The sequence below is a fragment of the Eleutherodactylus coqui genome, chromosome 3 (genome assembly GCF_035609145.1).
Source record: "Eleutherodactylus coqui strain aEleCoq1 chromosome 3, aEleCoq1.hap1, whole genome shotgun sequence".
Lineage (NCBI taxonomy): Eukaryota > Metazoa > Chordata > Amphibia > Anura > Eleutherodactylidae > Eleutherodactylus > Eleutherodactylus coqui.
In genome coordinates this window covers 133,322,872-133,347,584 of record NC_089839.1, presented here as the reverse complement: position 1 = coordinate 133,347,584, position 24,713 = coordinate 133,322,872, and the positions used below count along the sequence as shown (strand labels likewise).

At 46.5% G+C, this 24,713-nt stretch overlaps 1 protein-coding gene across 1 annotated transcript in view; it reads right to left on the bottom strand.

The window, feature by feature from the left end:
* Nucleotides 1-24,713, bottom strand: part of TRIM67 (tripartite motif containing 67) — a 177,355-nt gene that overhangs the window by 63,960 nt on the left and 88,682 nt on the right. The window contains exon 6 of the mRNA XM_066594880.1: nucleotides 11,865-12,010. Within this exon, the coding sequence (XP_066450977.1) occupies nucleotides 11,865-12,010 (146 nt within the window). The remainder of the gene's footprint in view (nucleotides 1-11,864; nucleotides 12,011-24,713) is intronic.

The window sequence follows — 24,713 nt, the reverse complement described above, 5'->3', positions numbered from 1 at the left end:
ACGTCTCCGGTGGGTAAAACCTAGGCCAAAGGGGAATAGCCAGGCATATTTTATATCTTTGGCTCTCAGGGCCTCCAGCAGTGGGCGCAGCGTACGGCGTTTGGACAGGGTGATAGGCGCTAAGTCCTGAAATATTTGTATAGGAGCATCTACATACTTGAGCTCTCTACGATTTCTTGCAGCCCGCAAAATGTCTACAGTGTCCAAAAAAAGAGAGCAGCTTACATATTATATCTCTTGGTGGCTCTCTACCAGAAGGTTGGGGTCTAAGAGCCCTGTGGATCCACTCAATAGGGATGGGGTCATCCCATCGGGGCCGAGGAGTGGAGCAAAGATCGCCTTAGCCACTTTAGGGAGGGAGTCTCCTGACCAGGATTCAGGGATCCCCTTTATGCGCACATTGCACTTTCTATTCCTGTTCTCCAAATCTTCTTGCATTATAAGTGCTCTGTTGATGTAGGAGTGCTGTTCCTTTAGGCCTTGTTCTACCTCCAGAGCATGAGAAGTGATAGAGGCAGATGCGGTTTCCAGCTCCTCTACCAGGCGTCCAACTTGTTTTACCTCCTCCTTAATTTTGGATAAATCTGCCATCACAGGGCGCAAAGCACGGGAAATTATGTCTCTTATAAATCCTTTTGAGATATGCTCACCATCTTCTTCTTCAGATGAGACCTCTTCCTCCCCCTCCCTGCTGGGTGCTGCGGAGGAATCTCGGCTCGGCGCCATCTTGGATGCCACACGAGGTGAGCGGGCGCCTCGCTTCTTCAGGTATTTCTGCATGTCAGTCTGTCCCTTTACCTGATAGGGGGTGCTCAGCAGTTCCCCACCTTTCTCCTTGCTGAATTTCCCCACGTTTGGCCACTTCTGGCTGCTGCAAGGGTTCCCTGAAGGTGCCGATACGACGTAGCTCTCAGCTCAGGAGTCAATCGTGCTCAGCAGTCAGGCCCCGCCCCTTTTTAGATTTCATTTTTACGGCGTTCAGTATGCAGAATAAATAATGAGAACATTATTTTTGTAGTCCGCATGCTTCTAGTGATACCAAGTTTATACAGTTTTTTATTGTCTTGCTATTTTTCTACATAAAAAACACTCAAAAAAAAAAAGATTCGCTTTTGTGTCGCTGCATTTCAAGAGCCATAACATTTTTAGTTTTCCATCGACTGAGCTCTATAGGGGCTTGTTTATTGCAGGATGAACTCTAGTCTTTATTTATACAATTTATGGGGACATATAACATTTTGATTGCTTTTTATTCAAATTTTTTGTAGAGACAAAATGAATAAAACCTACAATTCTGGCATGCTTTTATTTTTAACGTCATTCATCATGTGGTATAAAAAATATGTTCAATTAATTCTGCAGGCTGATACGATTATGCCAATAGAAATTTCTATAGTTTATTTTTTGCAATTTTTTCACGCTTTTTTTAAAAAAAAAAATTGTTATCGCTGCATTCAAAAACTGCTAATATTTATTTATTTTTTGTCAACGGTGTTGTGTACGTTTTTTTTTCAGAATGAGTTTGATTTATTTGCTTATCCATGCAATGTTTTAGTCGCTTTATATTCCGTTTTTTGTAAGGTGAGATATTTTTCATATATTTTTTTAATGACATGCACTGTGCGAGTTAAATAATGTACTAATTTTTTTCTCTATCAATATGAACGCAGCGATACCACCAATGTAAGTTGTTTTTTTTTACATAGTAAAGGGGAATAGGTGGGGTTTTGATGTTCATATATATTTTTTTACTTTTATTTTTGTCCCACTAGAGGACTTGAATATCAGCATCTTTTATCATTTTTCTAATACACTACTATACTTCACTATAGCAGTACATTAGAAAGCCTATAAAATTCAGACAGAGCCACCGTAGCTGGCAGACCCGGAGACTATATTTAAGCCTCTGGGTGTCACTACAACTAAGTGGGACCCCGTAATCACATCACAAGGGTCCGATGGGTGACAAATGGCTGTGACATTTGCCTATACAGTAGCATAAGTCACCCATGGACTTCCATTGTCATAATTTTTGGTCAGATTTGAACCTACAACTCCAGCAGTGCCAGTGACTGAGCCACCAGACTTGAGAAGAATTGTTGATGCCGATCTTGATGGGCTTTGAACTCAGCATTGCAAGTGAATAGTGCTAACCACTTAGCCATATTGACTGAAGAGGCACCAGCACCCCCCACCTACTGAAAAATGGATGCAACCAGAAAGCTGTACAGATGCTTTCCATTTTACTTCTGATCCACTCACCTCCTAGGCGTCCCCACACACTATTTGGGTGCTCTACTTAAGGAGACATGACACCACTTCTGTCCCACATAATAAGACCCTCACAGACTAAGCCAGAAACCTACTGTATACTGATGACGGGAAAGCACCCCGAAACAGCCTGTCTGTGCATGGTTTCTGGCTTGGTTTAATATTCCCAATCATTGAGGAACTGTTAAAAGGTCACGTTGAATTGAAGGAATGCTGCCATCCAATAGACGGCGCTGTAGAGATATTTTTCCATATTTCTGATTTGCAGTATTAGGGCAGGCTCGCTCACTTATAATACACAATGAATGAAGTCAATGAAAGTACATTGATTTTCATTGATCCATTCACATTTGCGTATATATATTGCATATAATACGCACGTAAAAAAGAACGTAGCATGTTCTATTTTACTGCGTATTACGCACGATAGAGCCATATTGTTATCTATGGGCAAGTAATAAATGCTGTACATATACAATTACATTGTGTATGTGCGGAGTTGATATGCAATGTCGCTAAGCGACAGAGTGGGAAATTAAAAAGAAAAAAGAAAACAGGAAGACTACATGCTTGAAACATGCTGTCATGCACAGTGAAGAATCACTGCCATACGCAGCTATATGCCTGCACACTGCCGGCTCACACAGTGGTAAAACTCTGCATTGCACACACAGCGCTTTATGCATATGCTTGTGTGAGCCGGCCCTTAAGGAGAAAGTTCCTTGTAACAAAAATAGATGAAAATAGTCAGTACTTCTGGCACTTATGATACTGAAGGGACTGACCTAATTAGTTGAACTACATTCCATATTACTAATCCCATCATTATTTAAAGGCTTTGTGAAAGGAAATGCTAAACTGAAAACTATTTGGAATCAATCTTTTCAGAATGTCGAGTTAAAGAACAAATCCCCGTCACTTGTCGTGATCTGGATTAGCGATTGTTACTTGGCTGCTGCTTCAGAGGGAAACCTTCTTTGTGGTTTATAAACACTCATTCTCAGGGAACGTGTTATTTTAATCCTAATTGGATTTTAAATGCACTTGGAAAAAAGTTTACTGATATAGATATTACTGCATGACTATTTCATTGTATAGGCTTCCTTGTTTGCAGAGAAACTCAATAAAAACTGAGGTTTGTAATGAACTTAAAGGGTAGTTTAATAGGCAGCAGCTCATACATGCTGGTGACACTGAGCATCACTACCAGACCTTATGCTTTCTGGAAACCTGGATGATCTGCTGGTGGATCTACTGAAATGTGCTGACAGCTCTATCAATCTAGTGCCAGATAGCGGGTTAAATGGCCAATACCCCTCTCATGCTTCAATAAAGACTAGTAATTATTAGGAAATTATATAGTACTAGTGTTTCTGGTGGTGGAATGCACCACACAGCTCTGCTACATGCACATCACACACAGATCTGGTACCTGGGCATGTGATAGACACACATAGCTGTGCTACATGCCATGTGCTCTGCTACATTATATGCGTGGCACAGACACAGCTCTGCTACATGATATGCACATGTCACAGACACAGCTCTGCTACATGGCAAGCGCATGTCACAGACACAGTTCTGATACATGGCATGCGCATGTCACAGACACAGCTCTGCTACATGACATGCGCATGTCACAGACACAGCTCTGCTACTTGACATGCACGTCACAGACATAGCTGTGCTACATGACATATGTGGCACAGACAAAGCCCTGCTACATGGCATGCGCATGTCACAGACAGAGCTCAGCTACCTGACATTCGTGGCACAGACACAGCTTTGCTACTTAACATGCATGGCACAGACACAGCTCTGCTACTTGACATGCACGACACAGACACAGCTCTGAAATATTACATGCGTGACACAGACACAGCTTTGCTACTTGACATGCGTGACACAGACAAAGCTCTGCTACATGACATGCGCAGAACAGATACAGCTTTGCTACTTGACATGCACAGCACAGTCACAGCTCTGCTACTTGACATGCGTGACACAGACAAAGCTCTGCTACTTGACATGTGCGGCACATACACAGCTCTACTACACAACATGTGCGGTACAAACAAAACTCTGTAAGTGACATGTGCGGCACAAAGCTCTGCTACATGATATGCACAGCACAGACACAGCTTTGCTACTTGACATGCACAGCACAGTCACAGCTCTGCTACTTGATATGCATGGTACAGACACACACAGCTGAACTACATACATTCTTTGTTGGTCTGTGCTGGTGTAGGATCTGTGATGATGTCACTGTCATGTGACCCCAGACTACTACTATACTGGTGACTGATCACATAATGGTGACATCACCACAGATCCTGTGAGCAAACGGCTGCTGGCAGGCTCTGTGTTTTATACATGCTTTAGGACCTGAGATGATGGCACAGTCCCGTTGGCTGATCACATGGCGGTGACATCATCAAAGGTCCTGTGAGCATACGGCTGCTGTCATGCTCTGCATGTTTCATACTGTAGGACCTGCGATGATGTCACCAGCATGTCATCAGGGGTGGAGCATGAGAAGCACCCACATGCATACATACTAACAGTCAAGTGGACGTTCGTAATTTGATGGCAATAGAACTACAGTGTTAAAGGGGACATCCATCAGGGAACTCCTATTGAGCCTGCTGAGGTTCAACATTAGCTGAAAAGTTGACCTGAAAGGAAACAGGAAGCTTCAGCAATCCACAGGTATTGGGAGACATAAGACTGTTCTAGGAATATTTGCAAATACATGTGGATCAATGAACATTAATAGAAAACATCCTAAACTAATAAGGGTGGTTTCACATCTGCGTTGGAGCCGCCAGACAGTTCCATCAGAGATGCGGCTGAAAATACCAGAAGTAAAAAGTCATATGGGGTCCGTCCGGTGCTGTCCAGTTCTGTCCAGAAACTGAACCGTTCAGTCATGGAGATTCTCCTCTCCTGCTTCCAGAACGGAGCAGGACAGTGAAATCCTCAGCATAGACGAACAAGCACCCTAAGTCTCCCTCACTTCTGAAATAAGCCACAATGAGAAGGGTAATATACCATAGCTCTTAGTTGCGTACTGAAGACTTGCATTTCCCCTCTTTGCTATGGGTGACAGAAAAATTAAATGGCCACTCTGGCGAAAATGCTTTATTTCATCTCTGCCCCCCTCACCTGATTGCCTGTAACACTCTGGAGATCTCCTCTGTGTAATCCAGCCACACACCTGTTGTGCAGCCCCCTGTATGATGCTTATCAGACACCATTTTGAGAGTGAGTTTTTTTTTACTTTCAGTTTCACATCAATCTCATGATGTATCAGCATAGCAATAGCTGAGGAAACAGTTTAATTATTAGCATTACTATACTCTATTCTAAATAAACTACAGATCATAAGTATGCAGTCAGGAGGATGAGCTGTGATCTCCTCTATTATAACTGTGTGACAAAAGCTGTGTGATCATAATCAGTAACTGTGACAGGAGTGCCTGTGTCCCCCTGCAGCCAGTTTCTGTGGTAGATCCATGTAATAGCATTCCACAGACTGACAAACTGACTAGAAAATTAATATATAACCCCAAGTAGATCAGAGCTGGTCAGAACGGAGATCATATGATTATCTGAGGACAAATAGGCCAGGAGTGTCAGATAGAGAGAAATAACTAACTAAGGTAACACTAGCCGAATTATATATACTGGGGGATAGCTACATAATGAATTAATTTAAAAAAACCACCAGAGTGGCCACCTAGCCTCTCTGAACACATTTATTCCTAGAGGGTGCCTGCACACGAACGGAATTTCTAGCGCTTTATTTTAGGCACATTATCTGCCCCAGACCGCAGCCAATATACTCCTATGAGGATCCGCAGTTGTCTCCAGACGGACGGATTTGTATCACGTTTTTTCACGCGCTTGAAAAAATCTGCGACCTGTTCTAATTTGGCCGCCTGCAGACGAGCGGGTCGGATCCGGCAGCGAGAAATCTCGCCGCGCGATCCGACCCCAGAGCCTGCAGGGACGAGCGCGTACTCACCCGCGCCTGGCGGCCCCGGCTCTTTGATGTGCCGGCTGCCGCGCAGCCGGCGCATGCGCAGACCGGAGCCGGCGGCCAGGTGAGTGCGTGCCCCGCAGAAAATTAGAACATGCCGCGGTTTGTTTGCCGCGCGAGATTTCGCGCGGCCAAACCGCGGCCGTCTGCATAGGAGTGCGTATTGTAATGCACTCCTATGCAGACTTTCAGCGGCAGAAATCCCGCGCCGCGGCGGGATTTCCGCTCGTCTGCAGGCGGCCTTAGGGTCAAATTCTGTGCGTGAAGCCTCCAATACAAGTGAATGGGTGCGTTTTTTCACGCAGTACATCCACAGTGCAGCTGCGGATGGAGTCACTGGTTGCTATGACTACAGGAAGTAGGCATGGTAGGAGGCGTCCCAACACACAGCACAGAGCTTCACAGGCAAATTTCAGCAGCAGCACTGTCCTTCCAGTCACCTCATCCACCAGACAGCAGCCACAAGCCACCAGCCTGCCACAAGCCACCAGCCTGCAGCCACCAGCCATCAGCCACCAGCCTGCAGCCACCAGCCACCAGGCGTAACGAATAATGATCGACATGGGCAAACTTGTTGCAATGATGCAGGACTTCCCTAGCATATGGGACAGTAACTGCCCAGAGTACTTAAACAAGAATCGAAAGGAACAATCCTGGCTTCAACTCTCAGCTCAGGTTTATGGGGATGCCTGGACGAACGCAATAGAAGCGGAAAAGAAGAACTTGCGTGAGTATTATTCGCTATTGCGTCAAATGTCCTTTTTTTTTTCATTTTAACCCCTTAGTGGCCAAGCAGTTTTACTTTTGTTTTTATTGTGCTTTTTTCCATCCCCACTTTTAACCCCTTAGTGACGGAGCTTTTTTGCTTTTTTCCTTTTTTTCCCCCTACTCCCTAAAAAAATCGTAGTTCCTTTATGTATCCATCGACGTCGCTGTATAAGGGCTTGTTTTTTTGCGGGACGAGTTGTATTTTGCAATGGCACTATTTATTGTACCATATAATTTACTGAAAAACCTTTAAAAAATTGTAATCGGAGAGAAAAAAAAAGGACATTCCACCATCTTTCGGTGCGTCCTGTTTCTGCAGCGCGCAAAGTGCAACAAAAACGACCTGATATTTTTATTCTATGGGTCAGTACGATTACTACGATACCACACTTAGGCCGCCTGCACACGGGCGGAAATCCCGCGTCGGTATTTCCCGCAGGATTTCCGCCACTGAAAGTTTGCATAGGAGTGCATTACAATACGCACTCCTATGCAGACGGCCGCGGTTTGGCCACGCGAAATCTCGCGCGGCAAACAAACCGCGGCATGTCCTATTTTTGTGCGGGGCACACACTCACCTGGCCGCCGGCTCCGGTCTGCACATGCGCCGGCTGCGCTGCAGCCGGCACATGAAAGAGCCGGGGCCGCCAGGCGCGGGTGAGTACGCGCTCGTCCCTGCAGGCTCTCGGGTCGGGTCCCGCGGCGAGAATTCCCGCTGCCGGATCCGACCCGCTCGTCTGCAGGCGGCCTTATATAGTATTTTTTTTGCTGTAGTACTTGTATTTTTTTTTTTTAAGATATTTAATTTTTTTAAATTATTTTCTGTGTCCATTTTCTGTGTGCAATAACTTTTTTATTTCTTTGGCGACATAGTTGTGTGAGGGCTCATTTTGTGCGGTATGTCCTGACGTTTCTGATAGTACCATTTTCGCATACAGTTGACTTTTTGATCGCCTTTTATTACATTTTTTCTCGGAAATAGGGTGACCGAAAAAGTGCATTTCGGGTGTAGTTTCTTTTTGACCACATTCACCGTGCTGGGTAAATCATACATTACTTTGATAGATCAGACTTTTACGGATGCAGCAATACCAAAACGGTCACACTGCAGGACGGGCGACTCTCCACAACGCTGGCAGAAAAGAGCACATGACCGGCTCCATTGCCGGACTTGTGTTCTTTCCTCCAGCTCTGTGGAAAGACGTCCATCCTGCATTGCGGCAGTCTTGTGCAGGAAGACGGGTGCATCAGCCGCCAGGATGCACCCAAGTTACTAAGCCCTTCCTGTTTGTTTTTTGCGGAAACAGTTGTATTTTCCACTGGTGCCACTGAAGCGGCATTTATTGGGTTAATAGCCTTCTTCAGCAGACACCCGCAATGTGTAGAGGGAGATAGGTAGTTTTTCTTGCCAATGCAGGATGTAAGAATGCAAAATCTGTAGTAATGAATTCCTCTTGTGAATTTTTTTGCAGTGACTGAAATAAAGTCACGCTGGAGAAGCGCCTGAAAAAAGTTACATGGATCAAACATGCCCACAAAGACATCTGCTCACTGGGTGAAAGCATGTTGCCAGAATAATTTAACGGTGCTCGCACAAGCAAGAGGGACAAAACGGAGTCTGGGTGTTGGTTTTTAAGCTGTTTTCCAACGAATGGGCAGTTCTCTAGGGGTTGGGTTTACAATAAGGGGTGTCTGCTGGTTTTTCTGCGCGTTTTTTTCCGCAACACATCCGTGTATATCCACGCATGATTTTTCACGCATCCGCACCTATCCGCAAGCACATTTAGGTACCATACGCGCGTGAAAATCCGCTAGAGGAATCCGGAACGCTCGTGTGCAGGCGGCCTAAGGCCGCCTGCAGACGAGCGGGTCGGATCCGGCAGCGAGAATTCTCGCCGCGGGACCCGACCCGAGAGCCTACAGGGACGAGCGAGTACTCAACCGCGCCTGGCGGCCCCGGCACTTTCATGTGCCGGCTGCCGCGCAGCCGGCGCATGCGCAGACCGGAGCCGGCGGCCGGGTGAGTGCGAGCCCCGCACAAAAATAGGACATGCCGCGGTTTGTTTGCCGCGCGAGATTTCGCGCGGCCAAACTGCGGCCGTCTGCATAGGAGTGCGTATTGTAATGCACTCCTATGCAAACTTTCAGTGGCAGAAATCCCGTGGGAAATCCCGCCGCGGGATTTCCGCCCGTGTGCAGGCGGCCTTAGACAGAGGATCTTTCCTGTTCTTAACCCCCCCCCCTTTCATCCACCAGTAAGCGCCATAAACATTAGACTACAGAAATCTGAACAGGCCAATTTCAGTGAAGCGAAAAGACTTCGTATGTGTATGAGTGGGCCTCGTGACTTTTCACAAAAAAGTATGCCAGTGAGAAATGGATCGGGCATGTTGAATTTCAATGAAATTCAACATGATGCATGTGCCTTTGGCGATAGCTGAAGATAAGCTGCTTGCCGAGTTTTCTGGCTACAACTTTCTCCACAAAACATATGATTGGCTGATTGAATTGAACCTTTATATTTTTGGTGTATGTGGAAGAAATAGCTGTCAGCTCAATGAGCATTCGTCCAACAGCAATTGAAGGTGTATGTGCAGATCTAGGTTCACCGATACTGCATCAAAAAACAACAGGATAAGAACCAGGTTTTAAATGCAAGGGTTATTTTCTACTGTGATTGTGCTGCAGCTCTCCTATTACAGGAGGTCCATTTGGACAATCCCTTGCCACATGCCTTTGATGTACATAGATTCCATTGGAAATAAAGATTGATAAAGGTTTCAGCATTTAGTTAATCAAGAGGATGGCTTCATATTAAAGGAGATGTCCCGAGGCAGCAAGTGGGTCTATACACTTCTGTATGGCCATAATAATGCACTTTGTAATGTACATTGTGCATTAATTATGAGCCATACAGAAGTTATAAAAAGTTTTATACTTACCTGCTCCGTTGCTGGCGTCCTCGTCTCCATGGTGCCGACTAATTTTTGGCCTCCGATGGCCAAATTAGCCGCGCTTGCGCAGTCCGGGTCTTCAGCAGTCTTCTATGGAGCCGCTCGTGCCAGAGAGCGGCTCCGTGTAGCTCCGCCCCGTCACGTGCCGATTCCAGCCAATCAGGAGGCTGGAATCGGCAGTGGACCGCACAGAAGAGCTGCGGTCCACGGATGCAGAGGATCCCGGCGGCCATCTTCAGCAGGTGAGTATGAAGACGCCGGACCGCCGGGATTCAGGTAAGCGCTGTGCGGGTGGTTTTTTTAACCCCTGCATCGGGGTTGTCTCGCGCCGAACGGGGGGGGGGTTTAAAAAAAAAAAAACCCGTTTCGGCGCGGGACATCTCCTTTAAGAGAGGGTCGTCCATTTGAGCCTTTCCTTAAAAAAACAGAAACTTCCTATAACCACAGTATCGAAAATGTTTTACATCGTTTCCTGTGATGCTGTGAAAAAATAAATAAAACACAGTAAATAAAGTAAATAAGGTGCTCTGCAGCATAAGAAACTACATTGCACAATGTAAGGAGCATACTACTTCCAACTGTATTGCCAACGTGATTTTTTTTATAAATACTGTACAGTATAAAATCTGGCATCTGAGGCAAAATACAATAGCAGCCAAATGGCACAAGTAGCAGAACACATGAAGAATTCAGAGGAGCTTTTATTCCAATCTGAACAAACTGTACTCATAAATATAAGTTATGAAAAAAACTTAGCCACCACAAGGGACCCACTGGGTACTAAATCTGCTTATCTTTAAAGAGTTTTCAAATTCTGAAAGCAGAAATTGAACATTTTGAAGAGAGTGAAATGACATTTTAGAAAAGTTTAGCTCATGGAAGTAGTTCCATCATGTAGTTTTCAATACCTGAGATGAAGGAACAGCGACTGTTTACAACAGACATCATTGGTGTCCACTCTCAACCTCAGTCAAAGTAGATAGAATATTAGCGACTAAAATTGGCCATTTCCAAGGGATCATTTTACATTCAAATTTCACCTGTGATTTGCAAAATAGCTTTGTTGACCTACATCATTATTTACATAAATCTGTCAAAGCATCATGTATGTCCTTCCTGGGCTTAATGCCACCAGGGTTAACCGGTGAAAAAAATGTACGTATACATCGTTCGTACAAAAATCAAGAAATATTGAGTATATGAGTAATTACAGAGACAGCTGTCATATATAAATTAGAAATAATACACAGGGGAGCTACACTATCATCTATACTATCAGACATTTATCAGGTTCTTTTCACAACTTATGTTGATAACAAGAGCAGGTGAGCTGCTATGTATATTGTGCACGTCCTGAAGTTTCGCCAACATTATATTTTAATTAAAGAGACAAAAGATAGAGAATATGTGAATCAGCTAATTGGCTAAGAAACAAACATTCAACGGGTGCTACCAACATGTGGGAACTCCATCAGAAACCAAGAATGTCAAAGTCACAATGATTCTTTTAAAATCTTTTTAAAAATACAATAGTTTTTAAGAACACAGTATTGGTCAGAATGACACACAGATACAGAATACAAGTAGTGATAGAAGTAGGAAAAAAATGTATGAGTAAAACACATTATTTTAACACCTCTGGCGTGCTTTATGATTTCCGCAGCAACACCTCCCATGATGGGAAAGGACCAGCTATCAGAAAGGGGAAAGGTTTATTTTAAAATTGGACCTTATTTTCATGAAAACTGTACCACATATTTTAAATGATCCAGATAATCTAGATAATACTGTATGTACATAAACAAACATTTCATTTCCTTCCTTACCCTAAATGGACCACCATCTCCATCATCCAGTTCCAGTATATATCCTTCCACAGGATTGTGAGCAAAAGGTGGCATTCTCCATGCCAGAGTAACGCTGTTATTCCGTGTGCAGCACTTCTCCAGCTGCAGCAGCGGTACGGGAGGCACTGTAACAGGAACTAATTACAGATTAGTGTAACTCTGCCCTTCTTCCTACAGCAGTTGTGTGTAGATATATTTGCATGGAGAATAAAACAGAAATTGCGTGATGAATGTTTTTGCAGGACTGTGTGACCTTTATAACTTTCCTGAACAATTAAAAAAGATATATCTTACAGCAATTTCCCTGACAGCCTGATATTTCTATCGTAACATCATTTCCACCTTTAAATTGGTGCAGAAAGAGTAAAGGCCCACTTACACAGGACGAGTGTCAGACAAACGATGCCCGACACTCGTACCTGTGTCTCTTCGCTCCCTTGCTCCTGCACAGGAGCTAGCACAGCTGGCTCGCACGCGGAGCGGCAAGCAGGGAGACTGGGCAGTGCAGGAGATTTCTCTCCTCTGGTTACCCTGCCCTGCCCCTCCATTGAGATACACAGCGGCCATTCGCTATTGAATGGCGGCTGTTTAAACTGCACGGTGAGCGATGAGTTCCATCACTCTTTTATGCAGCATAAAAGATGATCAATAAAGCTCATCGCTCATCGTGCAGTTTAAACAGTCGCCTTTCAATAGGAAAAGGCTGCTGTGTATCTCAATGAAGGGTGGCGGGGGAGCGAGAGGAGAGAAATCTCCTGCGCTGCCCCGCCCCCCCGCTGGCCGCTCTGTTAACCAGCCAGCTGTGCTACCTCCTGTGTAGGAGCACGGGAGCGTGGAGACACAGGGACAAGTGTCTCGCATCATTTGCCCAACACTTGTCCAGTGTTAATGGGCCTTTAGTTTTGTCAGTTCTACAAATACAATCTGGAGGCACACCAGCTAATATACAAAGGACGTTAATTATTTGAATAACAGCATGGTAGGATTGTCACTGAGGTCCTGAGTTTGCATATGTGTGTTTTACTGTACTTTTTGCACATGTAAATAATGAACATTTACACATGCAAAAAAACATGCAACCATGCTCCTATTTTTTGCTGTGCAAATGCCCAGGAAAATAGAGAATGCCGCATATTTTTGGGGCAAACAAAACACACGTAAAAAATATGCGCATGTGAACGAACCCATTGAAATCAATAAATTCTATTCCCTGCGACAGATAACTGACAACTATCTAAAGTGTATGGCCAGCCATAGGTTAATTCTGCCAAGGCCTCAGCAGGTAAGGTGTTACGCCTCTGCTCTTGAGTATAAGATTTCACTGCCTTCTGTGCTTCATTACGAGACCAATAAGAAAACAAAAAGTGCTGTCACCAGCCACAGGCGGAGATGATACAGCAATGAGAAAGGAAACTGAAGAACCAGACAGCAGAACACTGAACTTCCTGAACACTGCATATTCCACAGCTCCCTAAGTGAAGTACTAACGGTATTACTAGACGTGTGGCGACATTTAGTGGTAGAGCTGTTGACGGGTCTGTTATTTTCTGTCTCTATTGAGGAGAAAATAACAACAAAAACATAATAAAGGCTGTTGTATTATTCATACACTTATTGTGACGCGTTTCGGCAGAGAACACCCGCCTTTCTCAAGCAATCATAAAATTTACAGAGACAACACAACTATAAATAGGTACAATTAAAAGATTTAACTTACATACCTGCTTTCGGTGGACACCGGTGCAGGCACCATCTTGGTGTCACGGGGTCACCTCACGTGACGCACCACGTCACTCAAACCACATGATCTGCCACGTCATTAAACAAGATCCATTCATAAAAACGGGTCAATAGTAAATCTATCCCGTGACCATAAGCGTCATCTACTCATTCATTCATAGAGATTAGATCGGTTTCGTTTAACCCTTCCCACTGATCACATACCTCTCTCACTCATTCATTAAATATCCCTAATATGGGTATATATCCATATAAAGACATATTGGAATATTTTTAAAATAAATTTATAATATTACTAAGTTTATATAAAAGACACGTGTTATGGCGCTTAATAAATTGATTTAAACGTTAAATGGATATGATTAGAGATGAGCGAGCACCAAAATGCTCGGGTGCTCGTTACTCGGGACGAACTTTTCGCGATGCTCGAGGGTTAGTTTCGAGTAACGAACCCCATTGAAGTCAATGGGCGACCCGAGCATTTTTGTATTTCGCCGATGCTCGCTAAGGTTTCCTTGTGTGAAAATCTGGGCAATTCAAGAAAGTGATGGGAACGACACAGCAACGGATAGGGCAGGCGAGGGGCTACATGTTGGGCTGCATCTCAAGTTCACAGGTCCCACTATTAAGCCACAATAGCGGCAAGAGTGGGCCCCCCCCTCCCAAAAACTTTTACTTCTGAAAAGCCCTCATTAGCATGGCATACCTTTGCTAAGCACCACACTACCTCCAACAAAGCACAATCACTGCCTGCATGACACTCCGCTGCCACTTCTCCTGGGTTACATGCTGCCCAACCCCCCCCCTCCCCCCCACAGCGCACACCAAAGTGTCCCTGCGCAGCCTTCAGCTGCCCTCATGCCACACCACCCTCATGTCTATTTAGAAGTGCGTCTGCCATGACGAGGAACCGCAGGCACACACTGCAGAGGGTTGGCACGGCTAGACAGCGACCCTCTTTAAAAGGGGCGGGGCGATAGCCCACAATGCTGTACAGAAGCAATGAGAAATATAATCCTGTGCCACCGCCATCAGGAGCTGCACATGTGGGCATAGCAATGGGGAACCTATGTGCCACACACTATTCATTCTGTCAAGGTGTCTCTGCATGCCCCAGTCAGACCGGGCTTTTTAATTCATAGACACAGGCAGGTACAACTCCCTATTGTGAAGTCCCTGTCGACCGACAGCATGGGTGGCTCCCTGGAACCCACCGGCGATGCACAAAAATATCCCACTGCATTGCCCAACACAGCTGAGATAGTAATGTCGTGCTTAATGCAGGTGGGCTTCGGCCCACACTGCATGCCCCAGTCAGACTGGGGTTCTTTACAAGTGGAAACAGATGCATTTATAATTCCCTGTGGACCCACAGCATGGGTGGGTGCCAGGAAGCCACCGGCGGTACATAGAAATATCCCATTGCATTGCCCAACACAGCTGAGGTAGTAATGTTGTGCTTAATACAGGTGGGCTTCGGCCCACACTGCATGCCCCAGTCAGACTGGGGTTCTTTACAAGTGGACAGATGTAGGTTAAACTCCGTGTGCACCTACAGCATGGGTGGCTCCCTGGAACCCACCGGCGGTACATAGAAATATCCCATTGCATTGCCCAACACAGCTGAGGTAGTAATGTTGTGCTTAATACAGGTGGGCTTCGGCCCACACTGCATGCCCCAGTCTGACTGGGGTTCTTTACAAGTGGAATCAGAGGCATTTATAATTCCCTGTGGACCCACAGCATGGGTGGGTGCCAGGAAGCCACCGGCGGTACACAGAAATATCACATTGCATTGCCCAACACAGCGGATGTAACGTCAGCTGTAATGCAGGTGGGCTAAAAATTCATTTGATTACACTGTAGGCGAGGGCCCACAAAAATTGCTGTATCAACAGTACTAATGTACATCAAAAAAATTGGCCATGGCCAACCAAGAGGGCAGGTGAAACCCATTAATCGCTTTGGTTAATGTGGCTTAAGTGGTAACTAGGCCTGGAGGCAGCCCAGTTTAACGAAAAATTGGTTCAAGTTAAAGTTTCAACGCTTTTAAGAGCATTGAAACATATAAAAATTGTTTAGAAAAATTATGAGTGAGCCTTGTGGCCCTAAGAAAAATTGCCCGTTCAGCGTGATTACGTGAGGTTTCAGGAGGAGGAGCAGGAGGAGGAGGAGGAATATTAGACAGATTGATGAAGCAGAAATGTCCCCGTTTTGGATGGTGAGAGAGAACGTAGCTTCCATCCGCGGGTGCAGCCTACGTATTGCTTACGTATCGCTGCTGTCCGCTGGTGGAGAAGAGAAGTCTGGGGAAATCCAGGCTTTGTTCATCTTGATGAGTGTTAGCCTCTCGGCACTGTCGGTTGACAGGCGGGTACGCTTATCTGTGATGATTCCCCCAGCCGCACTAAACACCCTTTCCGACAAGACGCTAGCCGCAGGACAAGCAAGCACCTCCAGGGCATACAGCGCTAGTTCAGGCCATGTGTCCAGCTTCGACACCCAGTAGTTGTAGGGGGCAGAGGCGTCACCGAGGATGGTCGTGCGATCGGCTACGTACTCCCTCACCATCCTTTTACAGTGCTCCCGCCAACTCAGCCTTGACTGGGGAGTGGTGACACAGTCTTGCTGGGGAGCCATAAAGCTGGCCAGGCCCTTAAAGACTGTTGCACTGCCTGGGCTGTACATGCTGCTCGATCTACGCACCTCCCCTGCTACCTGGCCCTCGGAACTGCGCCTTCTGCCACTACCGCTGTCGGATGGGAATTTTACCATCAGCTTGTCCGCCAGGGTCCTGTGGTATAGCAACACTCTCGAACCCCTTTCCTCTTCGGGAATGAGAGTGGGAAGGTTCTCCTTATAGCGTGGGTCGAGCAGTGTGTACACCCAGTAATCCGTAGTGGCCAGAATGCGTTGAATGCGAGGGTCACGAGAAAGGCATCCTAACATGAAGTCAGCCATGTGTGCCAGGGTACCTATACGCAACACATGGCTGTCCGCACTAGGAAGATCACTTTCAGGATCCTCCTCCTCCTCCTCCTCAGGCCATACACGCTGAAATGATGACAGGCAAGCAGCATGGGTACCGTCAGCAGTTGGTCAAGCTGTCTCTTCCCCCTCCTCCTCATCCTCCTCATGCTCCTCCTCCTCCTGAACGCGCTGAGATATAGACAGGAGGGTGCTCTGACTATCCAGCGACATACTGTCTTCCCCCGGCTCGGTTTCCGAGCGCAAAGCGGCTGCCTTTATGGTTTGCAGGGAACTTCTCAAGATGCATAGCAGAGGAATGGTGACGCTAATGATTGCAGCATCGCCGCTCACCACCTGGGTAGACTGCTCAAAGTTTCGAAGGACCTGGCAGATGTCTGCCAACCAGGCCCACTCTTCTGAAAAGAATTGAGGAGGCTGACTCCCACTGCGCCGCCCATGTTGGAGTTGGTATTCCACTATAGCTCTACGCTGCTCATAGAGCCTAGCCAACATGTGGAGCGTAGAGTTCCACCGTGTGGGCACGTCGCACAGCAGTAGGTGCACTGGCAGATTAAACCGATGTTGCAGGGTGCGCAGGGTGGCAGCGTCCGTGTGGGACTTGCGGAAATGTGCGGAGAGCCGGCGCACCTTTACGAGCAGGTCTGACAAGCGTGGGTAGCTTTTCAGAAAGCGCTGAACCACCAAATTAAAGACGTGGGCCAGGCATGGCACGTGCGTGAGGCTGCCGAGCTGCAGAGCCGCCACCAGGTTACATCCGTTGTCACACACGACCATGCCCGGTTGGAGGCTCAGCGGCGCAAGCCAACGGTCGGTCTGCTCTGTCAGACCCTGCAGCAGTTCGTGGGCCGTGTGCCTCCTATCTCCTAAGCTGAGTAGTTTCAGCACGGCCTGCTGACGCTTGCCCACCGCTGTGCTGCCACGCCGCGCGACACCGACTGCTGGCGACATCCTGCTGCTGCTGACACATCTAGATTGCGAGACAGAGGTTGAGGAGGAGGAGGAGGAGGAGGGTGCTTTAGTGGAGGAAGCATACACCGCCGAACATACCACCACCGAGCTGGGGCCCGCAATTCTGGGGGTGGGTAGGACGTGAGCGGTCCCAGGCTCTGACTCTGTCCCAGCCTCCACTAAATTCACCCAATGTGCCGTCAGGGAGATGTAGTGGCCCTGCCCGCCTGTGCTTGTCCACGTGTCCGTAGTTAAGTGGACCTTGCCACTAACCGCATTGGTGAGGGCGCGTACAATGTTGCGGGAGACGTGGTCGTGCAGGGCTGGGACGGCACATCGGGAAAAGTAGTGGCGACTGGGAACTGAGTAGCGCGGGGCCGCAGCCGCCATCATAGCTTTGAAGGACTCCGTTTCCACAACCCTATACGGCAGCATCTCAAGGCTGATAAATTTGGCTATGTGGACGGTTAACGATTGAGCGTGCGGGTGCGTGGCGGCGTACTTGCGCTTGCGCTCCAACAGTTGCGCTAGCGACGGCTGGACTGTGCGGTGCGAGACATTGGTGGATGGGGCCGAGGACAGCGGAGGTGAGGGTGTGGGTGCAGGCCATGAGACGGTCGTGCCTGTGTCCTGAGAGGGGGGTTGGATCTCAGTGGCAGGTTGGGGCACAGGGGGAGAGGCAGCGGTGCAAACCGGAGGCGGTGAACGGCCTTCGTCCCACCTTGTGGGGTGCTTGGCCATCATATGTCTGCGTATGCTGGTGGTGGTCAGGCTGTTGGTGGTGGCTCCCCGGCTGATCTTGGCGCGACAAAGGTTGCACACCACTGTTCGTCGGTCGTCAGGCGTCTCGGTGAAAAACTGCCAGACCTTAGAGCACCTCGGCCTCTGCAGGGTGGCATGGCGCGAGGGGGCGCTTTGGGAAACACTTGGTGGATTATTCGGTCTGGCCCTGCCTCTACCCCTGGCCACCGCACTGCCTCTTGCAACCTGCCCTGCTGCTGCCCGTGCCTCCCCCTCTGAAGACCTGTCCTGTGTAGGCGTTGCACACCAGGTGGGGTCAGTCACCTCATTGTCCTGCTGCTCTTCCTCCGAATCCTCTGTGCGCTGCTCCCTCGGACTTACTGCCCTTACTACTACCTCACTGCAAGACAACTGTGTCTCATCGTCATCGTCCTCCTCACCCACTGAAAGGTCTTGAGACAGTTGCCGGAAGTCCCCAGCCTCATCCCCCGGACCCCGGGAACTTTCCAATGGTTGGGCATCAGTCACGATAAACTCCTCTGGTGGTAGAGGAACCACTGCTGCCCAATCTGAGCAGGGGCCCGAGAAAAGTTCCTGGGAGTGTTCCCGCTCCTGAGCATGTGTCATTGTAGTGGAGTGAGGAGGCTGGGAGGAAGGAGGAGCAGCAGACAGAGGATTCGGATTTGCAGCAGTGGACGGTGCAGAACTGTGGCTGGACGATAGGTTGCTCGAAGCACTTTCTGCCATCCAGGACAGGACCTGCTCACACTGCTCATTTTCTAATAAAGGTCTCCCGCGTGGACCCATTAATTGGGCGATGAATGTGGGGATGCCAGAAACGTGCCTCTCTCCTAATCGCGCAGCAGTCGGCTGCAACACACCTGGATCAGGAGCTCGGCCTGTGCCCACACCCTCACTTGGCCCTCCGCGTCCTCGGCCGCGTCCACGTCCTCTAGGCCTGCCCCTACCCCTCAGCATGCTGTATTACCAGTGATTTGATTTCCCAGGCAGGAAATAAATTGGCGCAAGCCTGCAGGTCAAATATAATTTTTTCGCTTTTTTGCAAAGGGAAGGCCCCACTGCGTATATTCAATGAACAATACGTTTAATAACTGTGGTGTGGCCCTCAAAAAGTGTCACACAACTTTAGTGTAGCAGAGTTATTAACTCTGGCAGAGCAGGTATTTGCCAGTCAGGAAAGACAATGGCGCAAGCCTGCAGTAAACCGTAGCTGGTTGCGTCTGATTTTTGTACGTTCTCCACGCAGCACACACGTACACGGAGACCTTAGGACTGACACAGGCAGGCCAAATATAATTTTTTCGCTTTTTTGCAAAGGGAAGGCCCCACTGCGTATATTCAATGAACAATAACTGTGTTGTGGCCCTGCCTACACAATTCTGTCCCTGTAGTATCAATGGAGGGTGCAATGCTCTGCACAGACGATTTTTAGAAGAAAAAAAAATGCAACACTGCTAACAGCAGCCAGCACAGTACTGCACACGGTTAAATTTGGCCCTAGAAAGGACCGTTGAGGTTCTTGAAGGCTACACTCACTCCTAACACTCTCCCTGCCTAAGCACCACTTCTGTCCCTAATGCCGGGTGCAATGCTCTGCACTGCCGATTTTGAGAAAAAAAAAACAAAAAACCACTGCTAGCAGCAGCCTGCACACAGGTAGATGTAGCCCTAAGAAGGACCTTTGGGGTTCTTGAAGCCTACACTAACTCCTAACGCTCTCCCTACAGCAGCTCAGGCACCAGCAGCACTGTCCCTCAGCTAAGTCACAAGGCATGTGTGGCGAGCCGCGGGAGGGGCCGACTTTTATACTCGGGTGACATCTGATCGCCCCAGCCACTCACAGCAGGGGGGTGGTATAGGGCTTGAACGTCACAGGGGGAAGTTGTAATGCCTTCCCTGTCTTTCAATTGGCCAGAAAAGCGCGCTAACGTCTCAGAGAGGAAACTGAAAGTAACCGGAACACCGCGTGGTACTCGTTACGAGTAACGAGCATCCCGAACACCCTAATATTCGCACGAATATCAAGCTCGGACGAGTACGTTCGCTCATCTCTAGATATGATTACTCAATAAAAAACCTATTCTACATATTTGTCTAAAACTATACTGTTAATAAATATAAAAGATTAAATTAAATTTACTCTAAAACTTCATTTAATCCTAATGGTACCAGAGTCTTCAACCTATATATCCAGTACATTTCTTTCCGACAAAGGGGACTAATTGACTTATTCTGGATGTGTTCCACATTTAAATCAATTTATTAAGCGTCATAATACGTGTCTTTTATATAAACTTAATAATATTATAAATGTATTTAAAAATTATTCCAAAATTAGTTTTTTAGTGGATAATTATATTATCTAGTGATTTGTGGATTTATTTTTATATATGCATTTTATAAAAGTCTTTTTTTGATTGAGCAGTAATAATGCCTTTTGATAATGATTGTGAAGTAAACTTTCAGATAGATTGATTAAAATTTTGATCAGTGGTGATTGAAAATATATGGGAAAGATGATTTAATGATTGAGAGAGAGAGGTATGTGATTGGTGGGAAGGGTTAAACGAAACCGATCTAATCTCTATGAATGAATGAGTAGATGACGCTTATGGTCACGGGATAGATTTACTATTGACCCGTTTTTATGAATGGATCTTGTCTAATGACGTGACAGATCACGTGGTTTGAGTGACGTGGTGCGTCACGTGGGGTGACCCCGTGACACCAAGATGGCGCCCGCACCGGCGGCCACCGAAAGCAGGTTATGTAAGTTAAATCTTTTAATTGTACCTATTTATAGTTGTGTTGTCTCTGTAAATTTTATGATTGCTTGAGAAAGGCGGGTGTTCTCTGCCGAAACGCGTCGCAATAAATGTATGGGGGTATTTTTACATTTGGATTGGATCTATTTGGATAACACAGCCTCTACAAAGGCTTCAGCCCTGGGACGACTCTCAATTGACTGGATCTTGGAGTCCGGATTGTCATTTGAAGCCATTGTGGACATCGGGTGCCAGTGGTTTCTCTGTTTAGAGAAGTCCACTGAGCACCAGGTGAGTTGTCACTCACTTACCTATCTATATTTTGGAATGTCATTCATTATGATATGAGGCGCTGAGTAATTGATTTATAATAAAGGCTGTTGGATTTGCTTTTATTAGTTAAAAGTGGAGCTTCACTTTAATATCTAAAACTTGAATTCTGCCAGTTTCTGCTTTGCCGGTTGATGCTGGTTTCATGCATAGTGTTTATTTCTAGTGCTTTTTTATGTGTTTTATTTTTAAAAAATCTGTGGCCAGATGTTAACTGTAAGGCAATAGGAATTTGGCGTCAGAAATGTTATTCTTAGAAATGCCTCATGCGCTAGGTGTGGTATTTCTTTCATGTGCTTTTCCATAGACTTCTTTATAGGACTAGAGAAACGCATTAAAATTACATATAAAAATGTCTGCATTTGAGAAAAAAAGTCAAACATTGAAAAAACTGGTAAAATAAATGCATGAAAATTAGGGTGTTTTATTTATTCCAAAAAAATGTCACAAAAAGATTGCGAGAGAATCCTAAAAATTAAGATTTTACTTCTTTCAAAGGAAAATTCTTCCTGTTATCTGGAGATGGTAATATTTGAAGACGGGAGTTTTCAAGGAAAAAAAATCAGATCACACAAGATCTTTGTGTAGTAAAATCAATGGTGATTTGTAATAGGGGCAATAGGGTTGGCCTTCCTGGCCAAAAGCTCCAGAAGGACCCACAGCCTTCAAAATTACCCCTATTGCACAGGTGTCAAACACAAGGCCCGCAGGCCGAATCCGGCCGCCACCTCATTTTCTGTGGCCCGCTGGCTGTGCAGTAAGTTCCCTCACCTCCGTTCTGCTGTCAGTAGACAATCTTCTATCGGCTTGTTCTGTCTAGTGCAGACAGTAATAGAGGAGTGCCGATAGAACACTAACAACGGCGCGGAGGAAGGAAGAAGACTGCAGAAGATATGATTTCTGGAGCGAACAGAGCAGCGCTGAGGAGGAACAGCTGCAGGATGAGAGCCTGGTCAGTGGTGAACTCCTCTCACCTGCCATCCCTCTGTTCATGGTTGCAGGCCTGGGAGACATCAGGGGCCTAAGTATGCAGGAGGGCCCCAAAAAGGACTGAGGGCAGCCAGTATACCTGCCAGGGGGACCACATTGGATGCAGGTAAGTATAAAGATGTGTATAAAAATGCAGAAGTGTCCTTGTGTGCGTATGTATGTGTGTATGTATGTGTATGTGTGTATAATATATATATATAATCTGTGTATGTATATGTGTGTGCGCGTTTGTGCGTATATATGCATAATGGTGTGCGTCTGTGCGTATATGTGCATAATGGTGTGCGTCTGTGTGTATATGCACATAACGGTGTGCGCCTGTGCATATACGCGCATAACTGTGTGCGCCTGTGTGCATGTGTGCATAACGGTGTGCGTCTGTGTGTGCATAACGGTGTGCGCCTGTGTGTATATGCGCATAACGGTGTGCATCTGTGTGTATATGCGCATAATGGTGTGCGTCTGTGTGTATGTGTGTATAAGGTGTGCGCCTGTGCGTATATGTGCATAACAGTGTGCGTCGGTGCGTATATGTGCATAGCGGTGTGCGTATGTGTGCATAACGGTGTGCGCCTGTGCGTATGTGTGCATAACGGTGTGCACCTGTGCGTATGTGTGCATAACGGTGTGCGTATGTGTGCATAACGGTGTGCGCCTGTGCGTATGTGTACATAACGGTGTGCGCCTGTGCGTATGTGTGCATAACGGTGTGCGCCTGTGCGTATGTGTGCATAACGGTGTGCACCTGTGCGTATATGCGCATAACGGTGTGCGCCTGTGTGTACATACATATATGTATAATAATAGTGCACGCCTGTGTGTATGTAATATATATGTATGTATAATAGTGTGCACTACTGGCCACTATGCAGGACCTTATTACCAATCGGGCCACTCTGGGGTTCACTTTTAGTATACTGTCTTACAATTAGAATCGGCCTTTTGAAGGCAGCCATAAGGCTGATTTGGCCCTCGGTGAAAATGAGTTTGACACCCCTGCCCTATTGATATAATCCATGAGTCCTGGGGTCTTTGGAAAGGAGAACATTTTTGGTGAAATGTACAAAAAAAAAATGTTATACTTACCTGCTGTAACACTCCTCCGGCTCCTGGTCTCTCAAGTCCATGCTGCCCACACTGCTCATCTGCTGAGTTCCTCGTAGAGCCTTCATCTGGCATGCACACATGATTGCTACAGCTAGGAACTAGCCTCAGCAATCACATAATCATTCTATCCAAAAGTGAGACGAGCTCTGTGGCAGTGCACAGAGTTAAAGAGCAAGAGGAGCAGCACAGGTTAGTATAACTTTTTTCTTACAATACACAAAGGGCATCACTACTGAGTTTAGGGGTCTGGGGTGCTGGGATACTATTAATGTGTGGGTTATCTCAGGTAGGATTGCTACTATCTGTGTTGCTATGGATAGGGAGATTATGTGAAGTTTAAAAAAAAGCTAGGTCCCTGGAAGATTGAGGAGTTAAATATGTCTGTGTGTCAAATTCTGCACAGACAAGCTATGACCGGGAGAAGTCATCATGACGGTCTGGTCGTTGATGGAAAAAAAGGAATGTGGATGACTCCAGTCAAAGGAAATGTCACTGGACATAATGTTATATAATCATTTATATGGTCTGTAAGGTGCCTGTGTAGATCTAGTATATACTGTGTTAGGGACAGCAAGTGTGGACCCACTGAGTCAACCTACCGTTTTGGATTGGGCTAGTCCCGGAATGGTTGGCAGCTGACCCCTGGTGGTCAGAAACATCGGTACAAGACCATGTGAAACAGATTGACCTATGAGCAATGCCGATGGAAAATCATGCCCATTGCTAGTCAGGGAGATGGGGGAACCCCTGCCTAAAAGCAGGGTGAGCGTCCCTACAAAGGACGACCAAATGGTCTTCCTTTCGGGCCTGACTATCCCTGATAGGACACAGAATACACCGCTGTACACACCAATAAGACAGGCAGGACTGGAAATTGTGCAGGGGTAGGAAGACAATGGACAAGGCAAAAGACAGAGGGACAGACAACAAGGACAGAGACATGAATTGTACAATGACTGGATAACAGTAAATAAATGAATACAGAAACAAGTACAAGAAAGCGCAGACAAAATAGTTAGAGACAAGACCTGTGCTAGGTGTCTGAGGCATACACACACCAACACTCAAGCAATGAGGTTGGATTCCCAGCTCAGCTAAATAGAGAGGTAATGGCCAAAGTCCTACAGCTGAGCTGGAAGCACTGGAAAATATAACCCATGCAGTGCTGGCGAAGAGTCTACAGCAGTTCAAGTTA